The sequence below is a fragment of the Vicugna pacos genome, chromosome 15 (genome assembly GCF_048564905.1).
Source record: "Vicugna pacos chromosome 15, VicPac4, whole genome shotgun sequence".
In the NCBI taxonomy this organism is placed as follows: domain Eukaryota; kingdom Metazoa; phylum Chordata; class Mammalia; order Artiodactyla; family Camelidae; genus Vicugna; species Vicugna pacos.
The window spans coordinates 43,319,787-43,337,679 of NC_133001.1; the positions used below are offsets into that span (position 1 = coordinate 43,319,787).

The 17,893-nt window shown below is 43.4% G+C and overlaps 1 protein-coding gene across 1 annotated transcript in view; it reads right to left on the minus strand.

The window, feature by feature from the left end:
- Positions 1 to 17,893, minus strand: part of DRC1 (dynein regulatory complex subunit 1) — a 39,750-nt gene that overhangs the window by 13,913 nt on the left and 7,944 nt on the right. The window contains exons 2-8 of the mRNA XM_015241537.3: positions 17,714 to 17,801; positions 12,619 to 12,731; positions 10,514 to 10,697; positions 9,909 to 10,046; positions 8,872 to 8,958; positions 8,122 to 8,244; positions 1,631 to 1,770 (exon numbers count right to left, since the gene is read on the minus strand). Coding sequence (XP_015097023.2) covers positions 1,631 to 1,770; positions 8,122 to 8,244; positions 8,872 to 8,958; positions 9,909 to 10,046; positions 10,514 to 10,697; positions 12,619 to 12,731; positions 17,714 to 17,801 — 873 coding nt within the window. The remainder of the gene's footprint in view (positions 1 to 1,630; positions 1,771 to 8,121; positions 8,245 to 8,871; positions 8,959 to 9,908; positions 10,047 to 10,513; positions 10,698 to 12,618; positions 12,732 to 17,713; positions 17,802 to 17,893) is intronic.

Consider the following 17,893-nt stretch of genomic DNA (forward strand, 5'->3'; position numbering starts at 1 on the left):
AAAAAAAAAAAAAACTAATAGAAGAGTAGACCAGGCATACTCAGACATAGTATATAATTCATAAATAAGAATACCAAATGGCTCACACACATGTAAAACTATGCTTGATTTCATCCGCAAGAGAAATGCTAGATAAAAATACATTGAGATGCAACTTCTCACTTACACTCCTGACAAAATGTCAAGGCTGTGGGGCGCTAGGTACTTGTACACATTGCTGCAGAGAGCATAAATCTCCTAAGAGGGCAATTTGGCAATGTCCAAATCACAAATGCATTCCTCACCCTAACCCTTGGTTAATCCTAGTATCACTAATGATGGATCAACTAGGCAGTACAATGTGTCTTCCATTATAATGCAATATGACTGACGCAATATTCTGGCCCAAAATGTGTAAACTGAATCCATAAGTCTGTAGCTATAATTTACAATTCATTGGAAATATAGGGCCAGAGAAACAAGTAAATACAAACCATTCAAATCCAGAAAGTGGGACATTCTATAAAATAACTGGTCCAGACTTTTGAATAAATAACTGGTTCCACCCCCCACCACACACACACACACACATCCTCAAGGAAAGAGGATACAGTAAGTATGTAAGTTGAGTATCATGTAAAAAGGAGGTTGGCAGGTGGAGGGGAGGGGAGGATCTCATAGGTCAGAGAGACTCGAAGAACTCAATTTAACAACCTGATGCAATGCCTGGTCCCAGATGAGATGCTAGTTTGGACAAACCTACTGTAAAGGATATCTTTGGACAACTGGGGAAATCTGAATGTGATCTGGATATTCAGATAAAGTGAAACTTACTGAAATGGAAAGGTGGAAGATGTTGACTTTAAAAAAAGGTAGATTGCAAGACAATAGGAACAGTATGATGTTGTATCTATATCATCTGTCTATCTACCTATCTATCTAGAGAGAGAGAGATACACAATCTCTGGCAACAGGAATATGGTGGTTTTATGTTTTTATCTTACTTTCACTTGTGATATTTTCTATAGTGCACATGTACTGCTTCTGTAATTACAAGTTGAGAATTTATTCTACAGATAGTTCAGCACCTACGTAAAGTGACACTGACATGAATACTTATGTTGGTATTATTTGTAATAGCAAGAGATTAGAAGCCATCTAAATGTGCAACAATATGGCACTGGTTAAGTAAATCACAGCATATCTCAGCAATGGAATACTAGGCAGCTTAAGAAATAATGTGAACGTTCTCTATGAACTGGTGTGGAAACATGTTCAAGATCCAGAACAACGTGTACAGAATGCTATCACTTGTGTAAAAGCAGAGGGAGATGAGCCGGTCTACTTGTGTTTGCTTGTATTTGCATAAAGAAATTCTGGAAGACGCCAAAGAAACAAATAGTGGTTACAGAGGTGAGAAAGAGGATCCAGAGAAAGGAGGGACGGGAGACACACTTTTTGCTGTAGACTCTTTCCTGGGGGCGGGGGGGAGGTGGAGTAGATCCCATTGAATGCATTGTTTAACCAAAAAAACTCTTTCAGTAAGAACTGGTTATACTTTTAACAGTTTCTGCTCCTACAAAAGAGTACACCCCTACCCCTCTTCTCAGCAGAAGGGCCCAGAAGAAAGATGCTCCGCGGGCTGGCTTACCGGTTGGTCTTCCTCTTCTGCTGGGATTTGATCACTGTGCTCTCTGCATCTCTTTTCTTCAGCACCTGGAAGTTGTACTCTAACTTCTCTTGGTTTAGCTGATAAGTTGCTTTCATTTGCTGAAGCTGTTGCTCAAGAATCTAAAGTTAAAGTTTAAAAAAAATAATCCTAATTGGCCCCGGTACAATTTGTTATGCCTGAGGGTCCCCAGTCATTTGTTCTGGAATCAGATCAGAGGAACCTTAGGGACAAGTGTCTCCACCTGAATTCTTAGAAAATGTAACATAAGAGGCAAATGAAAGGTCATCTAGAGAAAAACATGTATCATTCAAGATCAAGCTAAAGCCTACATACCTACCGCTAAGAGAGATCACAGTTAGAGCATTCACGTCCAGCTACCTCTCGTTCTCTGCCCCAGACCCTTTAGAGAACAAGCAACCCCACTAGAAATGCCATAGAAGTGAACGTTGCCACAGAAACCTGCAGTGTCCCCGCTCTGACCTTCCAGTTGGCAGTGTCAGTGTTTAGCAAACCACGTTTATTTTAAGGAGGCTAGATGCAACCATCCTTACTTCTTAGATTTCCACTAGCTGTGTTCATTCATTCAGCAAGTATTTACTGAGTGCTTACTATATGTCCCACACTTTTCAGGTGCTGCTGGAATACACTGGTGAAAAAGGCCCAGTTCTGCCCTGTGTAGGAGGGGGACAGATGAACAAGAAGTGAGATCGGGGTAGGCACAGGGTGGTGTGGGACCAAAGAGGGGAGGACTCCGTGCCCTTGAGGGCAGGGCAGCATCCCTGAAAAGATGGCATCAGCGTGTCCGAGGCCTGGAGAAGAGTAGGAGTCACTTGGGGGAGGGGAGAGAGGGCTAGAGAGGCCAGGGAAAGCCAGGTGCTTTGGGGAAGAAGGAGCAGTTCAGGATTTGAGGTAAGAAGCAGGGAGGGAGGTGAGAGAGGAGGCTGACAGCGCAGCAGGGCCTGACTAAACTAGAAATCCAGAGCTTGATCCTGAAGGGAAGGAGGGCCTTACATAGTTGAGATCCGACTATACCTACAATTTTACACCCCACTTTTCCCCCTTTAGTACTAAACATAAGAATTTTCCATGCTAATCAAATTTTATTCATATGATTTAAATGGTGCATAATATTTTATAATTTATCATATGCAAAATATTTATGTTTCTCATATGTCATAAGATTTTACCACTTCCCTACTGTATATATATATTTATAAGTGTATAAATACACTTATGTTGTTTTGATAATCTTCAATGTTATAAAATAATGCTGGGAAGAATTACACCTAAAGCTTTGGGGCTTTTTTGTTTATTTCCTTAAGGTAGATTCTCAGAAGTGAAATTCAAAGGCTGTCAGTAAACTGCTTTCCAGAGAGCAATTTATGGTGCACACTCCCTCCAGCCACGTGCAAGTGCCCACCTCCCCACCCCGTCCGCACTTAGCACTGTGCAGGGCATGGCTGGCCCTTGGGCATGATGTGTGGGATGGGGCAGGGAGCTGCCAGGAGCTGCACCCAACTCTTCCTGGGCATGATTAAAGTTTAATTTAGAAATTTCTGACTTGAACAATATCCCAAAAAGAGCGTAGGGAAGATGCTGACAGCACAGCCTCATTTTCAGTGCAATTATCCCAGGCGGTCCCAGCCTGAGCCACCGCTCCAGGCCCTGTACCCTTCTAGGGATGGCTGTGTCGACTAGGGAAAGGGACTCTCAGCAGTTCTTCCTGCAAAGCCACGATGATTTATGCCACCATGCTCCAAATGAAGCCAAGCCCTGCTACTTTGAATGTGACCAGCCCTGGACATAGGAGAGGCCACTGGTCAGTGTGGCTTAGCACAGGAGTCAATAGGAAAGCTCCTTGTTGGATGGCGACTCTGAGAAAGTGTGAACACTCACAGAGAAGGAAGGTCTCCAGAGCTGCTCTGATTTGGAAGGACAACAAATGGCTTTGCTGGGACTGGGGCATCTGGGCGCCCTGTGACCCAGAGCACCTGGGTGTCCACTCTGATGAGGTCCAGGGCCCTCCTTCTTCTCTGAGCTTCTCTGAGCCCCTGTCACTAAGACAGCATTTCTCAAGCTTATTTGGACTACAGAACAGTTTTTATATTTATAACACAGCAAGAGTGCGTGAGTTATAAATTTGAGCTCTATCAGATTCATGTGTGTCATTTCATTCTTAAAGGTAGATTACTACATAATAATTATGTAAATAGACTCTATTTTTTCTAATTAATACATCTAATTTAGGGGAAAATATATATCACTGGCATCACTTTTTTTTGTTGGTTGTGTGAAACCACCACCAGTATCTCACCGAGCTGAACACAGTTTACAAAACTCTGAACCCGAGTAATCAGGCCATGTCTTTCTCCTAGTGACCTGAAAGAACTTAAATCTGAGCCAGTCTTATCGGCAAAAATATATCTAATAATAATAATAACCTACCATCTGATTTTTTAAGTTTAGTCTTTTGCTTGTGCATGCAGCTGAGTATTTATTAGCTGATTTTATTTCCTCTTGTGAAAAACGCTGGCTCCTGCTCTTTGCCAATGTTCAGACCAGGGGACTGATGTCTGGAGGGACAAGCCATGAAGATCACTGATCAGCCACTCCTTCACCTCAGCCCTGTCCCAGGGCCACCTCTGGGGGCTTCACATTCATGATGCCACTTGGAAGTTACTGGCAGTGCTGCCAATGAGCGCACAGAACTAACAGTGGTCTTGTGCCTCTCGCACTGCAGCGTCTACAGCAGACAATTACCCGAATTACATTACTTATTATTTTGTCTGCAACACCTTATGCTCATAGTAATATTAGCACTGGAGAATCTACTATTAACTATCACAGGTCTTAGTCTCAACATAGAGCCATCCTCTATTGTCACATATTGAATTGTCACATATTGAATACAGCCTCACATTTTTTTAAAAACTTGGAATCGATTTTGTTAAATGTCAGTGCTCTTATTCCATTATCCAAAGATATTTTGCAAAGTTACACTTCACGTTCCCAGGACTAATGGCAAAAAAAATCACACTTGGTTTTATGAATAATGTATAAAATTACGATAACCTGCCACAATAGTCCTTCAATGTGAAAGGTATTGCAGGTGTTGACCACACCTCCCTTCCCATCCTTTTCCTGGGGCAGTAGGAGCAAAGGAGCAGGGGAGCCATCTCCTATCCCAGCCTGAAAACGGTTGCCACCACCACCCCAGCAGAACGGAAATTTGGAACAGCAGAGACCCCCACTAGGCCTCTTTATCACCAGTCTCAATACTGGGTGGGGACTCCTGGATTCCTTTTGGAACCGTAGACTTGCAATCCCACACTTTTGCTTACCCTTTTTTCCCTGTCACTCGCTCTTTTATATGATTTATGTAGCTTGCTTTCTCATTCACAAGATTATAAGTTCCCTGAGGACAGGAACTGTATCTTGTTTATTTTTGTAACTTGCACAATGTAAGTTCACAGTATCTGTTAAGTAAATAACTTGTATTTGATTTTTTATGATTAATATTCTGGTATTCAAGTAGAACTAAACCATTTTACAATTTTAAATGACCATGTAGGGCCTGAAAGCAAAAACATTTGCTTCCTGCATCAAGAACTAAGTGTTATTCTAGCAGTTTGTGTTCTAGGGTGGTGGACAGCAGTGGTAAAATCTTTTCGAGCACATAATGTTTATAGTCTTCTCTTCGCTCATTGTTAATGTGGCTTTATTGGCAGTAAGCGCTTGAAAAGTATCCCTTCTTTTTTTCTACATCTTGTCTTTTACCTACCAAACCGGATCTATGTGTATTGGATCCTTTGTATTTTTCTGGTTTGCAAAAGTTTTAGTGCTATAACAAAAATTTTAGTGCTATGAATTAGTGCTTTGAATTGAGCTACATGCCGTATCTTTTTGACAATAATCAATGCTATTTGACTTTACTATCTGGTGAATATAGCTCAATCTACTAAAATGTTCACATATTGCAATGTGGGTAATAAATGATTTGATTATCTTTTCCCAGGTAGAATGTGGTACAGTATACTCTCGGTTTCCATTCTAATACAGGCAAGAACTGTTACGCAGAAGAATTGCACACACTTTCCTTCTCTGAATATCTCCATCTGCCAGCCTCCCACATACCCACACTCCACTGTTAGTCCATCCAGACAGGGTGAGCCCGGGCTCCCAGGCTCTCTGCCTCTCTCTCCTTCACCTCCCTAGTCTTACCCACTAACCTCTATCGTCTCCCCACATCCCAGAATGTTTTGGCTTTGTTCAAGCATTTGAATATTGGATTAAGAAGATAAGGTTCCACTCCTACAACTCAATAGCAAAAATATAAATTACTCGGTTAGAAAATAGGCAAAAGACATGAACAGAGATTTCTCCAAAGAAGACAATGCAGATGGCCAACAGGCACATGAAAAGATGCTCAACATCACTAATCATCAGGAGAATGCAAATCAAAACCACAATGAGATATCACCTCACAACTGTAGGATGGCTGGTATCAAAAAACGAAAGATAGCAAATGTTGGCAAGGATATGGAGAAAAGAGCATCCTTGTACTCTGTTGGTGGGAATGCACTTTAGTACAGTCACTATGGAAACAATATGGAGGTCCTCAAAAAGTAAAAATAGGATTACCATTTGATCCAGCAATCCCATTTCTGGGAATATACTCCAAAGAATTGAAATCTGGATCTTGAAGAGGTATCTGCACTCTTGTTCATTGCAGCATTATTCACAATAGCCAAGATACAGAAACAACCAAACTGTCTAACAATGGATGAATGGATTAAAGAGAAAGTGGAATATACATACAATGGCATATTATTCAGCCTTAAAAAAAAAAAAGGAAATCCTGCCATTTGCAACAACATAAATGGACAGGCAGGACACTATGCTAAGGGAAATAAGCCAAACACAGAAATACAAATACTGCATGATCTCACTTATATATGGGATCTAAAACAGTCACACTCAGAAGCAGAGAGCAGAATGTGCTACCAGGGGCTGCCAGGAGCTGGGGGAGGGGAAGGTGGGGAGGTATTGGTCAAAGGGTACAAAGTTTCAGTTTTGCAAGATGAATAAATTCTGGAGACATAATGTACAACAGACGGTTTAGGATTAACAATACTGTACTGTGCACTTAAAATTTTGCAAAGAGGGTAGATCTTATATTAAGGGCTCTTACCACAAAAGGAAAAACAAAACAAAAACAAAAAAGAACACGAGGTTCCATTATTTCACTGTTTGAGGCCAACAGTATGTAGTTTTGTCATATAAATTATCATAGGATCAAGACAACTTCAGAAAGCTTAACAATAGCCATTTTCATTACAAGTGTAATGTATACAGCCCACAGCAGCAGAGCTGCTGTCCTACAGACGTCTACTGTTCTTTGTCAGTAACTCAGCTCCATGAAATTCTCAAGGCTGGAAAAATATTTGTAGTCTTATAGGGTTTTTAATTTAACCTCATTATATAAAGCTACAAGAGGAGTTAAGAACTGAAATTCTACCAAAGGCAAGATGTGGAAAAGCTTTCATCTAACGTGTTTTCCTAGATAAAGACTGAAATAAACAGACTGTGCTTGAGTGTTAAGATATAATTATACTACATCTAAATGTAATTAGAGATGATTTTTTTTTAAACTGATGTTGAAACACAGAATCCTAGGTTTGGAAAGAACTTTAGAAACCAGAAAATCTAACCTCTTCCCACTGTAGGAATCCTTCTACGCTGAAGACAGACACAGTCATTCAGCCCCTGAATACTTTCTGAGATAAAGGAATCTTTGTTTTGTGGGATGACTCTTTTCTGTATTAGATAGTTCTAACTATGGGAAGTTTCTTTCTGATGGTGAGTCAGAATCTGCCTTCCTGCGAAGTTCAACCATCAGTCAGGGGACTCTGGAATATTCGGAAGGACAGAGGCTTTGGAACCACACAAAACTGGGCTTGAATCCAGGGCTTACCACTTACTAGCTAAGTAACCTTGACTCTGAGCCTCAGTTTCCTGGTGTATAAAATGCCGTCAGCAATTTCTCCTCTTCACATTACTGTAAGGATTAGAGATGCTGTGAGTTAAGTGCCTGGAATATGGTAGACACCCAGTGGATAGTGGCTGTCCTAGCATTGGCCCTATGTCATTGCTACCTCGCCCTAGGGACGTCTTCCCTTTGCCCGGAGAAAATGCACAGTTCCCTCCATGATTCCTTACATGCCGTGGTTTCCAGACCCCTCAGCATCTTGGCAGTTTTCCACTGATTTATTAAAGAAAGCATTCCTCCATGTGTATCTGGTACATGAGCTCCTTCAGATATTATCATGTAAAAGGGAGCAGATGATTAGTGAGAACTGGTGGAGGGGACTAGCTCTAGAATATTACAGGTCGTTGCTAAGGACAGAATAGTCACAGGTGCTCTCGGTCTGCCGGCCGCCCAGCCACTCTGGCGGAGGAACGAGTCGCACCTGCACGTCCTGCTCCAGCTTGATCTTGATCGAGTTGTACTCTTCGCAGTCCCTGATCCTCTGCTTGTTGAGCTGCTTCTCGTAGTCCTCTACCCTCTTGATGCGGTTCATGAGATATTCAAGCTGCAGGCACAGGAAGACAAGGGCAAGGTCAGGCCCCGCCCCTGCCCTGACTCGGCCCTTCAGGTGGCCTGACCAGCGCGACACAGGGGAGGGTCCAACTCTGGACGGAGTCTGTCTGCCCTCAGAACCCCGATGCCCCAAGGCTTTGACCTCCCAGGCCGTGGCTTGTACTGCTTAATGGGGCCCTTACTCCAGAAACTCTCAGAGGAATGCAGACATTTGTACTGCTAAAGTTAAAAAAAAATTCATTGGCTCTCGGTCATATTATTTCTTTGTTCCTTATGTCTCTGAAATAAAGTAATAACCCCACACCCTTTAAGATATGTCTTGAAACAGCTTCTTGGCCCATTTGTGTATAAGTACCCATGGCTGGGGGAGGTACACAGGAAGTGAAGGAGAACGTGGCAGGACCCCGGAAACACAGCAGGCTGCCCAGGTGGTACTGACCACCATCAGAGAGGCCCACATCCGCGGGGCCTCACTGACTAACTGGGAAGTGTAGTCGTGGGTTTCAGCTATCCTCGCCAAGATATACAGAGGCTAGCGAATTCAGATGCAGAGGGGTCACCCCAGACTCCACCAATCACCCCTGACGCGCCTGCCCACTCCCCCATCAGCCGCCATTACCTCCCTGGCGTTGTGAGCCTGCAGGGCTCGCTCCCACTTCTTCTTATTACTGGTCAGCAGCTCTTGTCGCTCCGCCTCAAATGCTTTCTACGACCAAGAAGGAAAAGGGCTCCCGTGTCTGCTTGGATTAGGCATGTCCCACCACATCAAAGAACTCTCAGACAACAGCACAAGTGACACAAAGTCAAATCCAAGTGCAGACTTGCCAAGTTTCGTGCAACCTAAGGGCTATGGAAGGACCTGTCTGGAAATTGTTACGAAGTCTGTGCACTGGGGGAAGGCCAGTGCCCTGCAGTCCCAGGGCCAACCCTGGCGTATAATTCAGCCGTGACCCGGGTTGGTGCCTTGTTCTGGCTGGGGTTCCCATGAAGCAAAGGCAGCACAGAGCTCACAGAAGTGGGGCAGTGGGTGGGGTAGGCCTGGGAATGCAGAAGTGAATCTACAATACTCCAAAGAGAGAGGCCCCCACCCTCTTGGCTCTCTTCCATTTTGGAAAGACCTGTCTCCATCTCAGTCTTTAACATTTCATTCCAATTCAAAGTATTGGTTCCCAGATCCTGTTTGGCCCGCCCCTTTCCCACCCCGCCCTGTCCCTGACTGTCATAAATAAGTCAGACAAACAGCTCCGGAGGCTTGATGGTTCTGGAGCACTGACCTTCCCCCTCCACTCCTCTCACCTTACCCTGTTTTATTTCCTTTCCAAGCACTTACCACCACCTGTCAAACTGTATATTGAGTAATTTATCTGTTTAGTGTCTAGCTGTCTCCTGCTGGAATACAGGCTCCATCGAGGACTTTCTTTTGCCCGTGGCTAGTATCCCCAGCCCATGGCCTGTGCCTGGCACATGATAGACACATGATGTGTATTTGTTGGAGGAGTGAATGAATGAGTAAGTGAATGAATGAAACCCTAGAACAGGTGCAGAAATCAAAAGACCAAGACACCTGGGGCCCTGCTTGGTGGTTAGGACGAGCCAGCCTCCTCCCAGGGGCCTCCCCGGGGGCAGAGGGCAGCTCTCTCACAGCCTGTCCGTCACCTCAATGTGATAGAGCTCCTGGCGAAAGCTTTTCATCACATTCTTCACTTGCTCTTCCATCCGCTCCAGGAGCAGGCAGATGTCATCTGACTGCTTTTTCAAATCCTTCACATACTGGTCATCTTTTGTTTTTAACTCCTAGAAGACAGCATGTCAAAAGTTGGTCACCCACTGAGAAAGAAGCAAGAGGTTGCCAGGCACACCCCACCTGGACCCATCCCGTCAGGTGGAGGGGGCTCAGCTCAGGACAGACCCTCTGTGAGCAGCACAGGGTTCCTCCCCTCCAATTACCACTTGCTGCAAGTCTCCCTGCAGGCTTCCAGTTGAGCAACGAATGCCCAGGTTCCAAGGTGGGAAAGCACAGACTGCAGGCTAAGTTCCATTCCTTGACTAAACACATAAAATCGGGAACAGCATTTGTTCTGACAGTACATCTTTCTAGTAGGTTGCCAACAATTCTAAGATGACTCCAGAACTTTTTCTTCTGGTTAGACGTGTATTGCCTGAGCTGTCCCGCCTTCTGGTAACGAGGTCAGGCCTCCCCCTTTTTCCATTCAGAAAAAGCAAGCTGGATGCCCTGCGGTGGGGACTGGCCCGGCTCTTGCCTGCTGTAACTCGTTGATCAGCTTGTTCTTATCTTCTATCAGCCCAGCGCAGTGCACCTGCTGGGCATTGAGCATCTCCCACAGCTCCTGGGGGATTCTCTTCTGTTTGCCCTCCTCCCACTTGACGGTGATCTCATCAAATTTGTCCTGGCTGGTCTTGACCTCGTTCTCCAGCTTTTCAAGTCTGCAAAACACAAACAGCCCAGCTCCAGAGGCTGCCTTCCAATCAAGCAGGCTGGGTTTCTCAAGTCTATAAAACAGGCTCAGTTACCCCGGCACTGCCTCCAGACAAACCCACTGCGAACCACACCGGATTCTGAGGAATCTGCTTGTAGTTTAATATGGACTAGAAGGAACTGAGAGCAAATAAACAAAGCAACACATAAAAGCAGATTGACATTAAGGCTGTACACACACACATACACACACACATGGATCAAGAGTTCACTTCACATACTTCTGGGTAAGATAGGGACACACAGTAGTTAAGCACTTGGTCACAAGTCCCATAGCTTGTGTTCAAATCCTGATTTTGCTACTGACTCTCAACTTTAGACAAGTTGCTTAACCTCTGCAGGGCCCATTTTTCCCATCTGTGAAATGAGTAGATGAGGGGGAGGGTTTAGCTCAGTGGTGGAGCACATGCTCAGCATGCACAAGGTCCCAGGTTCAATCCCCAGTACCTCCACTGGGAAAAAAAAGTTAAAAAAAAGAGAAGATGAAAGTATCTCCCTTTCTGTGGCTGTTGTCAGGATTAACTAAGATGATCCCCAGCACAGTAGTCACTTGACAAATGGCACTCATATTAATCTTTATTGACACTGTGACCTCAAGTGTCTGGCCGGTCTTCTCCCAAATTATCAACAGATGACCAGTGAAACATACAAAAAAGGAAAACTCCACCATTAGCAGCAGAAAATAGGGACAGTCTTCCAGAATACCAGAAATTCCAAAGAATCCATAGGACGCATGCCTGTGACTCTCCCCCAGCTTCAGCAGGCTGTCCTCCTGTGAGACTGTCTCCAAGCAAGACTGCAAACCCCCTTCAGGACAAGAATCACAACTTGCTTATCTCGTGATCTCCTCTCTCCTTCCCAGCTTCCAACCTACACAGTACATCTTATAATTGAATTAATTTTTTTCTTCAAAAAAATAAGAAACAGCTGTCAGGTCATCTTTCCAAAACCCACATTTATCTTGGAACTCTGCCACTTATGACCTTCGATTTTTCCTCAGTGGCTGCAGCAGACACTAATTCCTTAGTGGGGCACCCAGGGCCTTTCAGCCGCTGCCCCCACTGGGGATCAGCGCATTCCTGGTACAACCTGTGACAGGCAGTGGGAAGTTTAGGGAATAAAGGTACCAGTTACATCCTGGTGACACTGGTAAAGTTGCTAATGGGGAGAATTACTTCTGCCGACCAACTAAACATATTGTGAAAACCGTACTGTGTATATACCTGCTGAGCTGAGCGAAAATGGCCTGGGGGTTTGCCCTTCTAATTGGACTATAGCTAAGAAATTAATTGAAGAACAAGCCAAAGGAAGGGTTTAAATGAGGACCTCTGTTCCTTCTGTGGGCAAACCGAGGAAGGAGAATCCTTCGAAGCAGCTTACTCCTGCCTCCCTGCTGGGCAAGCCAAGACCTGGGAGTGCCTCCCTGCTGGGCAAGCCAAGACCTGGGAGATGCGTGTGCACAGGGACTACCTGCTCAGCCCCGAGTTCCCATTGTCCCCCGACCCTCCCTCCTTCCAGGCATGGAGTCTCTATCGTTCTTTTAACACGCTGCTCCACCTGTACGTAATATTTATGAATCTGGTCATTATGATTCATTTGAACCCAGAAAGGCCTAGTCTACCTTCTTGGCCTCATCTGTTTTCTTCCACCACCCCCTATACATCCTTCCCTACCATGCCATTCCCAAGTGTCATGTGCTCTCAGGCCTCTGCACAAGCTGTTCCCTCTGCCTAAAATGCCCACTCCTTGGCTCCTCAAACTCCTATTCATCCCTTATGGCCCAATTCAAATATCACTTCACCTCATGACCCAGAGAGGAGACACTTCAGATCCCCCAGGCTACAGAGCCAGGGGAGGGGGGTTCCTCACCGCTGACGCTTTATCTCCTCTTCCTCGACTCTCCTGTGGATCTCTCTGATATCTGCAGCTACCTGGATATTTGTCACCAACTCAGTGCCACAGAGCAGCAGTTTAGCCAATTTCTGAAAGTAAGAATTTATAAAGTTAGAAACATTTTACATTTTACACAACTGTCTGTAGCTGTTCTATCCGGCCAAGCAGGAATCAAAAGTACCTTAGGACTTTTAAGAGTAGCATCTACTTAGCAACATATTTCCATCAGGACACTGGTGATGGGATGTTATAGCTTACAACTGAATAGCACTCTGTGATTCTGGATGTATTTTTATTCTCCTTAGAGGAGGAACCAGCCGACCAGTACAAAGGCAGGCACTCTAGGTACATCTCAGCGCTTTCCCCAGCAGGCCTTCAAGGGGCTGACACTGCCAGGGTCCCTTCTAAGCATCTCAGCTGGGGAGATGATTACGGGAGTTGTCCTCCCATGTCCATTCCCCACTCTTCTTTTAATAACAGAATACCCAGATTTTAGCTAGGCATTTTACCTCCCCAAATAGATACATTTCCCAACCTCCCCTTGCAGCTAGAGTGCAGTCTGATCAGTAGCACATGAGTAGGAGAGTGTGAGTCCCTTGAAGGGAAAAGGTTTTCTTTTCTTTCTCTCATAAAGTTCCACATGGTGAGCAGAAGAAGACAGCTTAAGGAAGGGCAGAAGGAGATGAGGTCCCCAACATCAAGGAGCCTCCATACCAGCCCTGGACCTCTCCTGCTCCAAACTATTAAGTGAACCAGAGAAATAAGCTTCTATCTTGTTTAAGTTAATGTTATGTGGGAACTTTTGCTACAGGGGTTCTAACGTGGGAGAGAATTGTAGCTGACTACACTGCCCTCTCCCTTAACGGCTCAGGAATTCTGTTAATGGTACTCTGCCCTTGTAAACCCCTGTTTGTAAATTTCACACTCAGTCCCTTCACTCCAGGCCTTTTGGGAACGTCATGATTTCAAGATGATAAATCTTCTCAACAAAAATTGAAGTATCCTTAGGTTATGCCTCAGTGTTTCCAAGTCTGTTTTGGAACTTACAGACTGTCCAACTCTTAAATCCTTTCTGAAATAGGAACCTACAAACATCTCTGTACCAAGGAGTCACTGAAATGATTAGAGACCCTCTTCTCACTCTTCTACGGAAATTTTGAAATGCAGTTTTAATGAATACAGAACTGAATCTTAACCCAGATATCCAGGGTGCTCCAGGCTTGTTTTAAACAGCTGCAGCTTTATCACTTGTACTAAATGCTTTTACATGTCTGAGGAAATAATGGCTTTCCTGTAGTTTTGAGCAATTTTCTATTTTCTACTCAGATAATGCAAACATCAGAAATTCCTGAATCAAGTATTTAAGACTCAAAGTAAAATTGAAAATGTACAGTCACAGATCAACAGATCAACAGATACACCGTAACACTTGAGATCCAGGGTAAGAGTTTAAATGAAGGGCCACATACCATGTATCCAAATATTTAAAAATTACAACTCAATGTAATAAACTATTAAATAAAATATGTTCTATCCTCCTACCTTGACACTTTCATATAAATTCAAAAGTCCTAGTTTGAATTCAGACTCCATCTCAGAGTTCCACTCAAAACTTGGTGGCTAAGGGGGAGCCAGTCTCTGGCCCCCAGCCTGGAGCCCACCCCTGTCTCTTCACATCCCTAGCTCCATCCAGCACCATGAAGGCCTTCACGTGTGGGCATGTGGATTTCCCAGACCACACATCCAAATTCCATCTAAACCCTTTGGCCATCCATGAGGCCTTGTCTGCCCTGAGCAGGGCAGACCCTGGGAAGAGGCCCATGCAGGCCCTGAAAGGGAGCTCAGGCCTTTCGGGCAGGGAATTTGGAGTCCTTTGACATTCAGAGAGAGAGTGAGCTAAAGGGGCATTTGGGCTCTGAGTAGACTTGAGGCAAGTCCACTTGAGAGAGTGTATCCAGAGGAGGACCAGAACAGGACACAGGAGCCGCATCATTACCACTTTTATTCATTGGGCTGGAGGGCTGATCTACTGCAATAAGGCAAGAAAAAAAAAGTAAAGTTATCTGAATTGAACAGGAAGAGATAAAACTGTCATTTTCAAATGATATGTGCTAAAAAAAAAAAAAGAACCTACAGATAAACTATTCGAATTAACAAGTGAATTTGACAAGGTTGCTGGTTAGATATCAAATCAATATATAAAAGTCAGTATGAAAAGGTCACTATATAAAATTGTACTTTTACGTATCAACAATGAACAGTTATAACCTTAACAAAAAGTATAAAATATTGCTGAGCAAAATTAAACAACACATAAATAAAAGGAGGGATATTTTATATTCACAGATTGCAAATCTCTGTATTGGTAAGCTATTAATTCTTTCCCACATTGATTTATAGATTCAATCTAATCTCAATTAAAATCCCAGGAGGTATTTTTTAATTAAAATTGACAAGCTCATTCTAAAATTTATATGGAAATGCAAAGGGTCAAGTGTAGCCAGAACAATCTTAAAGAACCACAAAACTGGAGGACTTACCCCACCAGATATCACGAGGTCTGTCAAACAGCTACAGTAATTTAAATGTGTGGAATTGGCATAAAGACAGGCAAATTGACCAATAGAACAGAACAGAGAATCTAGAAACACACATGTATGATCACCTGATCTGCAACAAAGGTGCACTGTAAAGACAGGAAAGGATGATCTTTTCAATAAATGGTTCTGGATTAATTAAAAAGGATCACTTAGGAAACAATGAACCTTAAGACCTACTTTTACACCACACACAAAAATCAATTCCAGACAGACTACAGACCAAAATGGAAACGGCAGAACAATGAAGCTTCTCAAAGAAAACATGGAAGAATATCTTTATAAACTTGGATTAGATCAAGATTAAACAGGAAAGAAAAAGAATGACCATTTTTAAATGTTTGATAAGGTACAGGGCCAAGGCCAGAGACCTCTCCTGCCCAGGTCTTAGGGCAGAACTGGTCCTTAATACCTTGATATTGAGAAAGGTAGCATCTTCTTTACACATGTCACCTTGAAGCCAACGCCCTTTGTGATTTAAGTCCTAAGTGAAAGGAACCTGTTAAAAGCTGCTAATGAAATCGGTATTATCTCTACAGTTTTATACTCAATTTTAGAGTGCTCAGGACGAACAGTATTTTCAGGATTATAGCAGTATCAACTATAACAGTATTTTCAAGATTATATACAATATCCTTTTTATCCTACATGGAAACACTCAGAGATCACTGACCCTTTAGATGAAGTACCCTGAGTACCAAGAGGTGCTATGACAACTACTTCACAGTAAGCAACAGATCTGGAACAATAACCCACAACAGTTCAGATTCTTTCCACTACAACGAAATATTTTATCCTTGGACTTGGTATGGTTCAGATTATTCAATTATTTCTATATAGAAATAATTGCTCTAAAATAATATTTCATGCAAATCAAAACTACAATGAAGTATCACCTCACACCAGTCAGAATGGCCATCATTCAAAAATCCACAAATGACAAATGCTGGGGAGGCTGTGGAGAAAAGGGAACCTTCCTTCACTGCTGGTGGGAATGCAGTTTGGTGCAGCCTCTGTGGAAAACAGTATGGAGATTCCTCAAAAGACTAGGAGTAGACTTACCATATGACCCAGTCATCCTGCTCCTGGGCATATATCCAGAAGGAACCCTACTTCAAAATGACACCTGCACCCCAATGTTCACAGCAGCACCATTTACAATAGCCAAGACATGGAAACAGCCTAAATGTCCATCAACAGATGACTGGATAAAGAAGATGTGGTATATTTATACAATGGAATACTATTCAGCCATAAAAACCAACAACATAACGCCATTTGCAGCAACATGGATATTCCTGGAGAATGTCATTGTAAGTGAAGTAAGCCAGAAAGAGAAAGAAAAATACCATATGAGATCGCTCATATGTGGAATATAAAAAAACAAAACAAAACGTAAATACAAAACAGAAACAGACTCACAGACATAGAATACAAACTTGTGGTTGCCAAGGAGGCAGGGGGTGGGAAGGGACAGACTGGGATTTCAAAATGTAGAATAGATAAACAAGATTATACTGTATAGCACAGGGAAATATATACAAGATCTAATGGTAGCTCACAGAGAAAAAAATGTGACAATGAATATATATATGCTCGTGTATAACTGAAAATTTGTGCTCTACACTAGAATTTGACACAACATTGTAAAATTATAACACAATAAAAATGTTAAAAAATAAATAAAATAATATTTCAGTGATTTGAATTTTTTTTTTCCCAGAAAGTACACTTCAATTTCTGCCAGAAGTGATCTCTCACCTCTCCACTTTTATAAATCCCACCTATTTCCCTAAGACCCAGCTTAAATCCCACTTGCTTCATAGAACCTTCTCTAGCCAGGCCCACTTGGTGAGCTCTTTTCCAAATCTCAACGTGCACAGTATCACTGTCCACGCAGTTCACTGCAATTAATTAAATGTGGCCTTTTGCCAGTTTCTGGCTCACTGCTCTGAACAACTGTTCATCTCTCCTGCACCTTCTGCTCCAAGTCCTTTATTACTCGTCTCTTCACGGGACAGCGATCAAAGACCTTTAGTGTTCACTGAGTACAAGCCCTGCCCTACTCCACAGTGCACAAAGAGGCTCTCACTCTCACAGAACCTCACGTTCCCGGGGAACACTGCACGAGCATGCACACTGCATGAAAAGTGATACAAGGCAGAAAACTATCCAAAACTAAAGGATCAAGAAGTATTCGATGTGTGAATTCAATGAGTTCAGCCTGGGACCCGGAGGAATTCACGGAGGAGCTGGGAGTGGAGATGGTCTTAAAGTCTAGGAAGGTAACCTGAGGAGAGGGTAGGGTGTGAGGGGAAGGGAGAGGAGGGGAGAAGAGGGGAGATTAGGGGCTGGGCATTCCTGACCATCAAAGGCACAGGAGTGGAAGTGCACAGCCCCAGCGCGGGTGAGTGAGTGCATCAGCACTCCGGTCCTACAGGGCCAACAGGACCCATTTGCCACCCGGTTCCTACCAGTCTGCTTTCTTCTTTCTGTTTGTAGCTCTTGCTTTGATCTTCCTCACTCTCCTTCTTCCCATCTAAATATTCTCCTAGCGCTTCCCTGTGATGGAAAAAAGTGGAGAAACTGAAGTTACTACTAGTACTTAGACCCTATATTTTAAAATTCCATAATAAGTCACTCTATATACAAAA